The 15377-nt window shown below is 37.7% G+C and overlaps 1 protein-coding gene across 2 annotated transcripts in view; it reads left to right on the top strand.

The window, feature by feature from the left end:
- The window catches only part of CDK17 (cyclin dependent kinase 17), a 92376-nt gene extending 82946 nt beyond the window's left edge, over positions 1-9430 (top strand). For both annotated transcript variants that reach the window (XM_086610928.1, XM_086610927.1), the window contains 8 exons: positions 2679-2802; positions 3808-3928; positions 4484-4581; positions 4888-4993; positions 5773-5815; positions 7035-7125; positions 7360-7437; positions 7882-9430. In XM_086610928.1, the coding sequence (XP_086467054.1) occupies positions 2679-2802; positions 3808-3928; positions 4484-4581; positions 4888-4993; positions 5773-5815; positions 7035-7125; positions 7360-7437; positions 7882-7919 (699 nt within the window). In that variant the 3' untranslated portion in view covers positions 7920-9430. The remainder of the gene's footprint in view (positions 1-2678; positions 2803-3807; positions 3929-4483; positions 4582-4887; positions 4994-5772; positions 5816-7034; positions 7126-7359; positions 7438-7881) is intronic.
- The last annotated feature ends 5947 nt before the right edge of the window (positions 9431-15377 follow it).

The raw sequence follows: 15377 nt of genomic DNA, 5'->3' as shown, positions 1-15377 counted from the left end.
CCAAAACTTCCTAAAAAAACCCATTTATAACTCTCTTGACTTCTTCTTGTCCTTCCATTATTTTATGCTTATTTATTAAGTCTGTAGTTTGGTATGTCCTCAAATAAAATGTATATGTGCACACTGAGGAAAATGTGACTGTAATTGTGAATGTGGGTTTGAATGCCATTGTCTACCACACAGGTAAGAAATTAATAGTACGTATTTAAGAATGAGCAATGTTCATCTTTCCATTAGTAATAAAATAGAAATAGTTTTCTTTAAGGTTTAATTGTCTGTTGCTTTTAACTATGATTCTGGCCAGGTCAAGCAACTCAGTTTGGCAATCCAGCCTACTGAAACTAACTCAGGTTCAAGTGTTACCTCTCTTGTAACAAACAGATTTTTATTTGGAAAACTGGAATAACTTATATTCATTAATACTTACAGCTTTATAAACAAGATTCCAAACAGAGGACAATACTATCTTGAAATGAGTGAAGCTATCCAAGGAGGATGTGTTACCAGTATAACCCTGCTGTGTTGCAGCCTTATTCATGTACAGGAGCACATGGCACAAATGTGGTTGACAATGCAATGTACTAAATACTGTGAAGCGATGGGGTTTGTGTGCATTGCAGTAGAGTTGTCATCCTTGGTTTTGGCTTAGTTGCATGTTGAAAAATCTGTTCTTAGTTGAATTGCATATGGGATTCAGTCTAGATAATCAGCTGCTGTTTGGATAGCTTTTTTCTTCTATTCTGTTGTCACATTGCAGTAAGTATCTCTAGAGAGAGATATCATCCCTTAACCTACTCTTCTGCTTCCTTTGAGAGTCTGCAAAGGGAAGTTCTTTAATTTGTATCTAGTTCAGAGAGACAACAAAAAACATAATTACGCTTGTGTTTTCAATTAACTACAAGTTAATAAGGAGTGCTTTAAGCTTAGAAAAAATAAAGCTGTAAGTGGAAAGCTGACTCCTGTAATGAGTGCAGTTAGAGAACAAGCAGAATCTGGTTGTGGTAATATGAACTAAGCAGAGGAACTGTTCTTCCTTGTTTATCTATGGTTTAAGCTATGCCCTAAGAGCAGATTTATACGGTCACTACCTTTGGCACTGGGAAACCAGAACAGATGCTTAACTGTAGTAGCTGCAAGTGCTTACCTTACAATAACTGGGAGCGTTTGGGTCATTATTAACATTTGAGAGACCTCCCTGTCATCGTTCCCCTCATATTCCTCAGCTAATTGTAGGGTTTTGAGTTTTAACAAAATGAAGATGTCTAATATAAAGATGTGTGTGATCTCTGCAGGTATTACTGTTTCAAACAAAATTTTGAGCTAATACATATCATCCTGTTCAATTCCAAAAGAATGCATGCCAACTACAGTGAAGATCCACAATTTCTGTAGAATAATCTGTTTTGCCTTCTTGACTAATCTTTGCAGTCCCAGTGCTTACTGAAGGTGGCTATCAATTTCCACAGCAGTCCTGTTAATACTGCTTGGGACTGACAACTGCAACAGTATGGGCATGAGTAGATGGAACAAAACTTGTTGCTTCTCATTCTGCTCTTTGAAAAAGAAAAGAAAGAAAAATATCGATCCAAATTCCTTTTTTTTCTAGAACGAATAAATCCCACATAAGCAGGCTGAGAACAGATGGATGTAATCTACACCTGCTGTGTATTTGTCTAGTTTAGGAAAAAGAATTTGGTGCGTCACCTGGTACTGATGTATTAGCAAATGGCCATATAAAAACATTCTGGTATTTCTCTTCAAAAGTCCTATTGCATGCTGAGTTTGTCACATTGGTAAACGTTGTTTTCTGTAACGCTCTGTATTTTTTCATTATATATTTGATCATCTGTGCTGGCTGAGGACTGTTGTTGGTAAATGCCAGCAGTGGCTACTCATAAGTACCATGTTTAAGATCAGACCCTTTATGCATACAGAAACTGCAAAATAGTGGTTCTTAATGCAGCGATATAGTAAACTTGCTTGGCTGCCCTCTGCTAAACCTTTCTTCATCCCTTACTACTTCTGTGTCTATATATGTGCAGCATTAATATGCATGACTGAAGTTGCTTGCTTGGCTCGCTGTTCCAAAGGACTAAAATAAACCTGTGTGTGTCAAGGTGAGGGGATGAATATAAATACCAGAGACTGTTGGGCTATTTTAGTAATACTCATTTCTCCATGTTTTGTGGGCTTGTGAATCCCAAGTGTATTTTTCCAGTAGCCTGCCAAAACATTATTTACATAGTTTAGCACAATTGGATAAAAAGGATGGTGAGCTACGTTTTCAGAAGGGATTCTGCGGCAGAAGGAAACTTGAGTATAGTCAGAGACAGTTACCTCTAAAGACTTCAGTGTGGGGAAGAGAGTTGGTAAATGCTTGCTTAAAAATAAGCAGCCCTGTGATTATCTTCAGTTAAGCAGGACAAATTGCTCTTGAAATCTTTGTTGTAAAATGTCGTGTTAAAGCAGTGCATTAGCGTAAAGGGATTTTAAATCTGTAAACAATAATAAAGATGTTCAGAATGTGTTCATATGGAAAAGTAACTTACTTTTTCAGAGTATTTTTGTCCTACTTACAATACAAACTTAACTCTGTAGTGCCCAAATGGGCTGATTTAGTCATGTAATCTGTAGATTAACATTTTTAGTCTAATTTATATAAATGTTCTCTTTTGTAGCTATTTTTATACCAGATTCTTCGTGGTTTGGCATACTGTCACAGGAGAAAGGTGTTACATCGAGATCTGAAGCCACAAAATCTGCTAATTAATGAAAAAGGAGAACTAAAGCTTGCAGACTTTGGTATGACCTGACTTTACTCTTTTAACAAATATTTTCTTCACTCAGCAAAAGAGAGGTATCTTTCCTTACAAAGGAAAGATGAAAACATCGGGTCTGTAGTGAATTTGTGCGTTCTCGGACGGAAAATCAAAGTCAGCCTTTTACAGGATATTTGTAATCAAAGTAATAGCTGTATAGGTAATACTGTCACTTGAGTTGTGGTTTGAAAGTAGTCTTACAACTTCCTTTGAAATTGACACTTAGTCAAACCCTTAAGGTGGAGCCCAAGTTGCTTTTCCTAACACTCCACAGTCACTCCACAGCAGAGTAACCATGACGGGAGAGAGAAAGGGTGTGTCCATGTGCTAAACTGTCAGGTGTTACTCACATCACTGATAACACCAAGTTCCTTTGGGATTTCCAGTTGAGTGAGGCATTCACAGTTTCCTGTTATCTTCTATGTCAGGAAAGTCCTTTGAAAGTTGTGCTACCACTGGTCTTTCCCCTTGTGTGTGAATTAAGGTTGCTCAAAAGATTGCAATGAGATAGACCTGAATTATATTGAAGATGTTACTACAAACTGACAATGTTAGGGTGGAAAATCCCTGCTGAGCCAACACTGATTTGGTCTGTTTCCACCATTTCATTATTCATTTGTTGCCTTCTGCCTCTTGCAACGTAATTCTCAGATGGAAATAGTGCAGAAGGGTTTGCATAGGGAGGAGGTGTCATATTGATGTAACGTGTAGTTGTTCTAATTAAAATTTATAGGATTACTCCAGGTTTTGATCTGTTTACTTGCCTTCTACGCTTAAAAATGCAGATCATGAGATTGCTCTAAATACTAAAAGGCAAATCACAAGTTGTAGAAATGTATTTATTAGAGCTTTATAATGAAGGAATAATTGGGAAGGTATTTAGCAAGTATAATAAGGCTGATTTAGCTCTTAAAAATTCTTGGCAATTCCATGCAAAAAAAAGATTTCAGCAAGCTGCACTTGACTCTCTATTTCCCTTTTTATCAAGGATTGGCTAGAGCGAAGTCTGTTCCTACAAAGACCTATTCCAATGAAGTTGTCACGTTGTGGTACAGACCACCTGATGTTCTCCTTGGATCTTCAGAGTATTCAACTCAGATTGACATGTGGTTTGTATAGCTTTGTCTAACTTAAATTTTTGTTTTCAGTCAAGTTAAAAAAAAATGTCAACTCTTTCTTATTATGTAGTAGCATTCAAATACTAATCCTTTGAATTTTTGAAGGCTACAACTGAGTTAGATTTTTAGAGAAAAGATTGGCAGGCAGGGAAGATGCTATTACTTCTCTCTGAAAATGCAGAGTACCTTTTTATTGCTTAGAGTATGCAGACATTAGGCCCACTGTGTTAGGGAGGGAAAAAAAACAATAGGTGTTCTCTTAATGACATGATAACGTGGTATTTTACTATGAACTTCAATACAATGGATAAACTTGACATCTGAAGGAAGAGGATATAATGTAGCTACCACATAGGTTTTGTTTAGTCTTTGACAGTTCTTTTGTTGCTACATATCTTTCAAAACAATCTTTTTCATAGCAGCATGTGGCTAACAACTAATTTAATAATTTGTTTTTATTGAAGAGAAATCATAGAGGTCTTTAGGAGCTGAAAGCTTAAATTGTTGCATTGTTTCTGATTTATCTTTTTCTCTGCTTTTATAAAGGGGTGTCGGATGCATATTTTTTGAAATGGCATCAGGAAGGCCTCTTTTTCCTGGTTCGACTGTTGAAGATGAACTGCACTTAATTTTCAGACTTCTGGGTAAATGGATACTTTCAGCAGTAATGTTAATGCTATACGTTTATTCTTCTAAACACCTTCTCGACGAGAACTGTAGATCTTTATCTATGAGCAATGGTATTATATATCACGTTGTAATTAAGGTGAATGAGTGTATTCTTGATCAAAAATGATTGGGCTGAGTGCACAGATGAGTTAGTACATAGACTTACTGACCAATTTTTTTTTTTTCTTTCCCGTTTAAATTACAGGATTAAATACCTGTTTATGTCAGAGTTGTTTCTTTATGTTTTTTTAAGTTGAATTTGTTGCTGTTTTTAAATGCAGGAACCCCATGTCAAGAAACATGGCCAGGCATTTCTTCCAGTGACGAATTTAGAAACTACAACTTTCCTAAGTATAAACCACAACCCCTCATCAACCACGCGCCAAGGTACTTTGTGTTTTATTAATAGAAAATATGCATCCCTGTGGCTTTGTATATTTGTAAATGTGACCGTGTTTCCAAGAACGGTCTGCTACTGAGTGCTGGAAAACTACGTATCAGTTGTGTTATTGTGGGCAGACAGTAATGCAAAGCATCACCCTGCTGCTAGTGATTACTTTGTCTAATATCATCCAAGGTGCCACAACTCCATAATGGCCTATAGAACTATAAAGTCCAATTAATAATGCCTGCGTAGTAGGAGTATTCACACAGCACTTCCTAAATAACCCAACTTCTCTTCTGTTATATAATAGGCCTGTTGTTAAAATGCCAGAGTTTCCTTGAGCAGTCTCTTGAAATCCTTCTAAAACCATTATGAGGAATTTGAAGGGTCTGCGGAGTTATTATAAATAAGCGTTATAAAAAAGGCTACCACATTTTTTTTATCAACTCTGAAGAAAAATATCTAGTAAATCAGCAGTGTTAGACTTTAAAAAAAAAAAAAAAAAGGCTTTTTGGCTACAATAAATAATCTAGATCAACTTACTAAATCACAATCCAAAGCTCGGGATTTGTCTCCAGCTTTTTCAAGTAGTCTTGTGAGATGTTGGTAGTCATATGTATCACATTAACATGCAGAAGACTTGTTCAGGTGAAAGCATTTCCATGTTTAAATTCAATTTTCAGGTTTGATATCATTTAATGAAGTCAATTCCTTTGCAGTTTTGCTTTTGTAAATATAGTTCATTAACTGTTTTAACTTTTTAAAATGTTTTTATTTTTAGACTAGACACGGAAGGAATCGAGTTGATAGTGAAGTTCCTTCAGGTAAGATATGTTTTGTGGCTTTGCTTTATAAAAGTGCAAGTTTAGAGTTTTACCATCTTATTTACAAAATGTATTAGAAGTTGTAGTATCTGTTAGATCTATGTCAAAGTGGAAATAGGCAGCTGAGTCTGTAGAAGACGACAGATTTGGGAAGAATGACAATTTTGGGAAGCATACGTACTGTAAGAATTTAAAACCTGGTGTTTATTTTTTTTTACTTTTGCCAGAAGTGATTTATTCTCTTAGTACTTGTTATAGAAGCAGAATTGATTCTGTGTTAGCAATTCCCTGAAAAAATTAAATCTCTTGTGAAGTACAGTATTAAAAAAGAACTTTTAAATACAAATACTAAGTTTCTGTAATGACGAACTTGGCTTACTGCTAGAGAAGCAGTTACGAAGGTGTAATACTACTCTTTGGTCTTGCAAACTGCATTCGAAAGGTGAAGTGGTACGTGGATTTAATCTTTTAATCTGTGTTAAAAATGAGCCAGAAGCAAGAAGAGGGGAAGCAAGATGGAAGTTTTTGAGTAGATGAAGAAGCACTGTAACTTCACGTTGTTATAAGTTCTTAGTGCAGTTCTTAGTACATGAGGTGTAGTGCAGTTACTCCGCTTTGCACCCTGTGATTTCAGTTCTACATCAGGTTTTCATCTATTTACACATTGTGTCAGCACAGTACTTGCAGTCCTTGTTTGCACTTTTTTCTTGTTTGTATACAACTTTTTAAACATCCGCGTCTTTGTCCAAATGTCCACATATGGCAAGCAGGGGACATTTGAGCACACTGAAGACCATGTTGTCTAAAGGTCCATTTTATGCAAAGCACTGCAGCGTAGTCCATCGAATTAGGAAACTTTTGTGATCTCGTGTAATAGCACTTCATTACAATTTAATATTAGAATATAACGTAGACAGAAGTCTGTCATCTAATCGTTGTGACATCTATAAATAAAGATTAATTATATTTTTGACTTGCATCCATTTACAGCAGTTATTTTGACTATTTTAGTAGTCTTGTTATGTATTGATGATACTGATTTAGGTAACATATGTTGGATTTTTATGTGTGAAATAAAAGTAATGACAACCAATTTGTCCTAGTGAGTTGGCGGGAAATATTGAGCAAGTAGAACTCTATTTCTCCCTTTGATTAAATCACTTGATGCAAAGAGTTTTTTAATGAAAACCAACAGACTTGTATCCTTCTGTGTTAATAGTATGAATCGAAGAAGAGAATTTCAGCAGAAGAGGCCATGAAACATGCATATTTCAGAAGTCTTGGAACAAGAATACACACTTTGCCTGAAAGTAAGAGGAGTAGTGAAGTAGCAGTGTTGTTAAGATAGTACATTGAAACTAAGTACATTGCTTAAGGAAAAACTCTCAAGTCTAATCTATTAAAGAGGTCTGGTGTATATTGACTTAAGTATTTGGGAAGAGGAAGCATTTTTTTTACTCTGAACTGCATAATTAAGAATAGAACTTTGTTCAATAAAGCATAGTTTTGTTTGGATATGAATTAATTTCTTTGTTACGTTCCAGGTGTTTCAATATTCAGTCTAAAAGAGATTCAGTTGCAAAAAGACCCTGGCTTTCGAAATTCCACTTACCCAGAGACAGGTACGGAAAGCTTAATATTTTCTCATATCTGCAAACAGAATGCTGCACCAGACACTCGGAACTGAAAAATACTTTGTTAAATTGGTCTATCTGATTATACTCAAACAAATAGCAAGAACGATTGGCTCAGATTCCTGTAGAGACATATAAGCTAAATGCACAGAAGGAGGTGAGTTTTACTAGGGATGGGCAGAGGGGCTGTTAGTATGAGTTAATTAATATGGCTGTTAATGTGTCTTGGAGTTACAAACCATTGCTGTGTGGGTGAATGGTGGCAAAGGTTAAGAATAAAAAAAAGTGCAACAAGTGCAGTTAAAAGACAGATCCTCATACTGGTTTAAGCACAAAGGATATTCTCTTGAAAGACAGAAGATGTGGATAATAACTGAATACTCTGTTGTGCGAATGCTTTGGTTTCTTACCACGGTCCATGTTCTGTTGTAGGACATGGGAAGAACAGAAGGCAGAGCATGCTTTTTTAAAGTGGGCGATGCAGAGTCAAGCCCAAGCCTATCCTATCGATCAAGGACTCGGATCTGAAGGCAGTGCTCTCTGTTGGTGGACTTGGAATCGCAGTTTGTCTACACTGTCCTCTTCACAGTGGAGTCTTTTTATTTCCAACCTGCAGATTATGTTTTTATATTTGTTGTCACAGTGTGACAATTTTTTGTACAGTTGGTTTTAAGGTCTCCTCTGCCACTAGAGCCAGTAGGTTACAGCTGTTGATGTAACTGTAGCTGCAATTTTTGTGCAGGACTGAGAAACACAGTGCATTATTTATTGCGGAATCATTGCTGCTAAATAACTACTGTCTGTATAGTTAACACAACAGTTCCATGCCTGAAGAAGTTGCAATGGCTTTATAATACGTGAATGCATCTGTTTCTCTTCATAAAATGTTCTACTGCTGCGGGGTTATTTTGTATTTCTTAAACTGCAGTGTTTCCTGGAATGTAAACATAGCTTTGCTTGGCTATAGGTGAACCATCTTTAATGCTCTAAGTTCATGGCACTTAATTCGTTATTTGACATTGGAAGTATGTGTTGAAATAGTTGAAAAATTATAATGCATATTATGTTTTTGAAAAGCACATGGTGTGAAAGTTGATTCAAACAAGTGAACAGTAACTGTTGTTTGCTCTCAGATCCTATGTTAGTTATTGATAAATTAGAGCATGGAGACTGGATGATAAATTTTGTCAGGCTTACTCCAGCATAAGATATTTGCACATTGTTGTGCATATGGGGCCTGCAGAAGCAATGACTTTTTTACCTTGTTTTTAACTTAGAAATACAAATAGTAAAAAGGTGATTCATATACGTTGGACCCTGGCTTACTTTTGAAATTTAGAATCTTTTCATTACAGAGGAACGGGGCAACTAATTACAAGAACATGGGAATAATGTCACACTTTTCCCGCCTTGTTGCTCTCCCATTTGTGCATTATTCACTTGAAATCAACTGGGAAGATGCAAGTTTGTACTTGATAAGAACTCGCTATGCTACAGAGCTTTTACATGGGGAACTTAGAGAGTTTTTCAGAACTTAGATGTTATCTGTTTACCAGAGATAGTAAACATGTTACTACTATGCTTATGCATCTCAGTGAGTATCATAAGTACACCCTTGGTGATGGTTACAGTATTTTTAAGCATTTGTGTTCACCTTTATGAATCTATTTGTTTAGTGCATCTTAAAGAGACTGTAAATCTTTATTGGTATATTTTGAAATGGTCATGTAAATCTTTGGCTGGTATATCATGAAAATAGTCATAGGTAACTTAATTTTTCCTGACATTCACTGTAAAACGTTCAGGGGTCCTACCATTTCTGTTCAGGAAATCTTGTAGTTTATTGTTATTTAACAGTATTAAGTGAATTTTTGTATATTTCATTTTAACTTTATTTGTGAATAGTGATTGTGGCATGTTTGGGGGTGTTTTATTAATATTTCATTGATACTGGTAAATTTGAATTGGGATTTTTTTTTTTTTTTTTAATTTTCTGGAGAGAGAAATTCATGTGTAATGGTGACTATTGGACCACTACTGCTTTTCAGCATTTGTAAACCGGTTTTATGTTAAATCTTGTAGACCTAACAAACTGCTGTCATTTCTAACTGACCGACCTGTATTAATATTGTACTTTTGAAAGTATAAATATTATGTGGAATTCTTTGGTTTTGTTTTGAAATTTATAACAACAAAGGCCCTGTGTTGTTAAAAATACAATAAGTGAACTTATGGTTCTTGGGGCGTTGTTGGAAGCGTTTAGCTGGATCCGTGTGTTGTGGGAGTCATCAGTTTTAACTTTGGCCGCTTATTAATTGATAACAACGCAGAAGTAGTGGCAGTGAAAAGTAACGTGACTCATCCGCGACTGAGGCCGTTCAGGATCTTATTGTAAACATGGTCCATAGTCTAATTGTTAGCAAGCAAGTCCTGCATGTCCTGCGGTATCAGAAGTCTTGCCTAGGTCTAGGAACGTGTCTCAGATACACGTGTGGCTCTCCCACTGGTACCAGTGGGAGCGTTGTGTGTGTGTGTGTGTCAGAGGCAAATTTGGCACTGACGAAAAGCCTTTGTCCTGAAATAGTTGTTATATATTTTTTTATAGTTGCTATGGATCTGATCTAGATTTTATACTGATTAACTTTGTAGGAAAACGTTGTAGATGTGATGGTGTTGAAGGAAAAAGTATCAGAAAAACATCTCCTTTTTTTACAGAAATAGTGAAGATATAGCGTAAGTGTTCACTGTGGATAAATGTGGGATTTAGCTTTTTTAGAACAGTAATATTTTATAGGTCATAAAAGAACAAGTAATAACATGACACTAATGGGTAAAGGAGTTAAAGGTTTAACTGGTAAAATGAAGTACATTAACAAATTTAGAAGGGATCAGCTGCAGCTAACAAAAGGAGGTTTCCATTTTAAGTAGGAATTCGGCTTTTTTGTTACAGACTAAAAGATCTTCCATAAAATTAAAACACTCTGTTTATAAAGAGATTTTTCTAAGGACTTGCAAGTGAATTGGTTTGCTTCATTAGAAGGTAGCTTTAAAGAATGTATTTCTTAAGAAACTTGGTATCTGTGGTCAAGCCAGTTTTTTTGAGTTTTATTTTTTGGCGGTTTTTTTGTTCTGTTTTAATTGTCTGTAATTGAAATTTCAGCATCAGCAGAGACAGTTCTGTGGCAGCGAGCGGCCTGTTTGGGGCAGTAGTCAGCGAGTCTGAAGTCACTGGGCCTTTCTCTGACATTCTTTTTGTGCAATTAATTCAGTGTTCTGCCTCCTGTCTGACAGCATCAGGCACTACGGAGTGGGTTTCACTGTCCTCGAGAGCTGTAGGGACTGTTGGCCTTTTTGGGAGAAGACCTCAACCGTGATGAAAACCAAGCAGATAGTCACTAAAACTGGATGACTTTCAAGATTTGGTATGACAACCTTTGCTTGAAGATGAGAGTGATCAGTTAATGAGAAATGGCCTGCGAGTTGTTGCCGATTAAGTAATTATTTTTCGAAGGTACCCGGTGTATCCCATCTACCCCGGGGTAGGAATGCCGAGGTGTGTGTATAGGTGCGCGTAGGACTAAGGTGGGCTTGACGAGGAGGAAGAGGCAGGTGGCGATGAGGCTGCGTGCACACGCAGGTGAAGGTGGAAGGGGAGAGAGGGCGGGCGGAGGACGGGGATTTACAGGGCAGGGCGGGGGACTGAAGGGGCAAACCAGCTGCTCTGCAATGCTCTAGCGGAACGTGCATCTCAACACAGCTGTGTTATTCTTGTGCTGCTTTACCACAGCATTGAGTAGGCAGAGTGTACCCCTGAATTGGGCAATAAAAGTTAAAATAAACAATTATTAAAGAATCAACATACTCTGTATTTGCAAATCATTTGAAAAACTGCAAGGTAGCGTTCTTTGGGCTGCTTGCTTCTTGTTTGCGCCTGAGTTTTTCAGTTTATTTAATAAAGGTACATCGTTTCTCTTTTGCAATGTTAAGATGGAATTAAGGTTAAGAATGCATTCAGTTATTGAGGACAAAACACGTGAAAGGTTTGTTGTAAATATCCCCAAGCTACGTATTATAAACCCAGGAAATACCTGGAATTGAGGTCAGACTTGAAAGAAATCCAGACAAATGAGGGCATGGAAACGTACGGCTGTAGCCTATAGTGACGCTGAAGAAAAATTAGAATTTACCTTTTCCATGACAACACGTGCTCACGTGAAGACATTTGATCTTTTTTTTCTGGTCCCTTAACGGGCAGAGTTGAAATAATTCGTGCACTTTGTTGGCATGTTTCAATTCATTTTTTTCCCCTTAGTAAAGTTTGACTTTGGAAGAAATGCAACGTTTCTATGAAATTTCTTAAATTTGGGGAGGAGCTTAAACGTTTACTTTTTACAGATTTTTATGTTTTTTAATTGCAAAGTGATTTAATGCTACTGTTTGACCTGTATGTGGATCAGCAACATTCATGTATCGCACCAACATCCTGTTGGACTTATTTAAGAGATTTGACAGGATTACAAGTACAGATGATAAAACACAAAGGTAGCGCTGTGCGGGTGTTTAGCTAATTGTACACATTGTACAGTGGGCTCTGGCTGTACAGGTGGAATAATTGTGAGAAGTGCAAAAGCCAAGTAGATAATGTGGGTTCGTAATTCACACCACCCAGCCTTGTCATCTGTGGAGTTTAGTTGCAGAGAAATCACGCTCTTGTTCTAGGCTGCAGTGGAAATTCGTGTTGTCAGATCTGGGATTAGAGTTTAGCTATTCTGGATTTTTTTTAATCTTTTGTGTTTGATTTTTCACTGGGCTGTAGTGTGCCTCTCTCGTTAACTGAAAGAAAAAGATTGATGTCAGTGGAAAAAATACATACTGTACAATTTTCCATTATTTTCACGTTTTCTAAAATCCCTTAACTCATTTAAATTCTGTAATTTTTGAGCCAACTTAAACCGCGAATGCACACATATGCACATACTTACTGTTGTGAAGAACTGCTTAATTTATTATCCTGGCTGCGTCCTCCAGAATCACTTAAGAAGCAGGCCTGCCTGAGCAGATTGCGTTTATGGTCCTCCTAACAAAATACGAGTCTTGTTCAGCTCAGGTGCCATACCTTGAAACACATTTTTCCCCAGAGAGCTATGAAGTTCTTTCATTTGCTACGGTGGGATCTTCTTTCTGATGGAAATGCCATCGCTGCAGATTGCAAACGGGGGAGAATGTTCTTCCCTGTCCAACACGCCCTTGCGGAGCATCTCCCTCCAGGCTCCGCATGGCAGCGGCAGCACTGCCTGCTCCTCAGCTTTCACACCCTGAACTTGGTTTTTCAAAGAATTCCCACCCCCCCACCCCCCCCCCTCCCCCGGCCTCTTCAATGTCCTTTTCCTTATTTGCAGGAGGTGGCAGCTGGCCTGGAGCCATGTTAGGAACAATTAAGGTTACATTTATCTGTTCATGCTTCTTGCAGAGTGAACACAAACTGATGGGAATCTTTCAAGAAAAAAACACCACAATGTATCCTGGAGTCTTCCCCTCTAGGATTCTTTTCTACAAGTCTTGCCCCCGCACTCCACCCCAAGGCAGGCCATGATGCTGATGGCTCCAGAGAGCTTGCCTGAGATTCCTTCTCCTTTTTTCATTTATATTCCTCTTCACTAATGCTGTCAGTCTCTTTGCCCTCAAGAAATAGGTTTGTACTCCATCTGTGTAGGCAGAGCACTTGTGTATTAATTGGTAAGACCAGTTACAGTTCGGGGCTGAAAGGGATTTCAGAAGTTGTAGTTCTCTGAGGGGTTGTTAAATCTGAGTGACCTGTGTGTGTTTATCGTACGGGATATAGAGACGGGCTCAAGATCAGAAGGGAACAGCAATGCCCTTACGTAGGAGACTACCTGTACTTCCTGTGCCTTTTCTAAATTCATTCATGACGGCTTCTGCAGATGCTCCCTGTAGGCACACAAGATCACACAGCCTCTTAAAGACTTGTTCTGTTAAAATTAGATGCTATAGTCTGTTTTAAAGGACCGTCACCCCTTTGAACTGTCATCTTGTTGGTAGTTCATTACTTCTTTGGTAGGTATTTCCAGATGGGCGAGTGTCTGTCTGATGAGGCTAGCTTTATTCAGACAAAACAAATTGTTCTTTGTTGACGTAATGGACCTGTCAGATCTTTCTTTTTCTGTAGTTAGTTATCACCCATCACTGTTTTCCTCACTTTGAAAGTTTTCCTTAGAACTGAAGCCACTTACCTGTGCCAGGGCAGAAGATGTGTGCAATCTCTTGGCAAAGCTACGCAGTAGCTGTGGCCCTACTGGTGGATACTTGCTTTTCTGAAAAAAAAACAAACCAAGCCAAACCACAAAAAAACACAAACAAACAAGGAAAAAAAACCAAACACCAAACTTGGTAAGCCAAAAATAGCCTGATCATGCACCCAACCTATATAATATTGGAAACTTAACTTTGTGTATTGCTGAAGTATGAATGAAGTGTAAATCTATCCAAAAAAATCCCCTAAGTATGGTCAAATCGCCATTACTACCAAGAATACTGAAGAGGGAGTAACTCCAGTTTTGTATCCCAGCATTGTTGGCTTGGAGCTCTCCATGCCACAGAAATAGTGACACTTTCACGGTATTTATTTTACAAACATTTATTTGATTTTTCTCCACAGTTCAAAAGATACCTGTTAATAAAATTCGGTAGAAAATCACTAATAGAATATTTTCTTCAAAGCATAAGGCATAATAATCTAGTGGTTTAGGTAAGCATTAGACTTGAGAGGCTGAACTTTATTTGTATAAATATTTCATTTTCTCCCCAGTAGGAAGAATTTTTGTTCCACATAATTGACCAATTTGGAAGGCAGATTTCATTTTGACAACCTTTTTTTAATTGAAAAATCAACCAGCAACAGGAGATGTGTTCTATTGCCATTTTTATTCTCTCAAAGATAGGACAGATCCAGTTTCCAGATGTCTTCCCTTAAGTTTTACTGGGTTCTCTCTCTGTTGAAGCAGATTAATTATTTTTTTCTCTCCAAGAACTGCTATTTTCTACTATGTTAAAAAGTCACTCAGGGGTAAGGGGGTGGGAGGGGAAGGGTGTGTGTGTTGGTGTGTGCATGTAAGGTGGTGTTGAGCCTTTCGAAAAGAAAAAATCTGCCTTAAAATCTGGAAGAAACAAAATCATGAGAATCTGGATGCTTTTTCTTTTAAGAATCTCGTCTCTTGTCACATGTTCTCACATGTTCATCTGTTTTTTTGCAGTGTGGTATTCAATACTTCTTATTAAGTCAAAGTCCAAATTTTCCTGAGTATCTGTCCTTACTTCTTAAACTGATAGTGAGGATCACTTCATCTCTGTGCCTTATTCTCCCGTGAGCTATTCTGGCGTGTACAAGGCAAGGCTCTACTGCGGCATTCATGCTTATGTAAAAATGAGATGAGAGTTGGCTCTGGAGTGTGAAGAATCGCCTGTCTGTAACTTAGTCACTGAAAAATACTCCGTGCACCTGGGAGGAATCCATGGAAAGATAAATGTTTGATCTGCGGGCCCTTGTCATTTATCTCCACCAGACTGGTCAATCCCGTCAGCTACACGCTGCCTTTTTTTCCAACTTGTTCTCATTTTGCTTCGTGTAATATTTCCCTTCTCTCGTCAGTTTTGCATAGCTTCATCTTCCGGTTTTGGCTCCATGGGGCGGTACCTCTTGGAGCTCTTAAAACGCTGAATCGAGCAAATGACTTCCCGTGAGTTTCATTCTTTTTCTTTATGTCTTGCACCTAATTACTCTGTTTATCAGCACTGGTACTTCATACAGATATGGCAGGTTTTTAGCCCGTTAATTACTGTGAGTGAAACTGAGTGTCGTTTTTGGTTGTGCAACCCAGGAGCCTGACGAAAATTCTTGCTGTCTTTTGTCA

Source organism: Tauraco erythrolophus, chromosome 4 (genome assembly GCF_009769465.1).
Source record: "Tauraco erythrolophus isolate bTauEry1 chromosome 4, bTauEry1.pri, whole genome shotgun sequence".
Taxonomy (NCBI): domain Eukaryota; kingdom Metazoa; phylum Chordata; class Aves; order Musophagiformes; family Musophagidae; genus Tauraco; species Tauraco erythrolophus.
The sequence above is the reverse complement of the archived record's forward strand: the minus strand, read 5'-3'. Positions and strand labels throughout refer to the sequence as shown.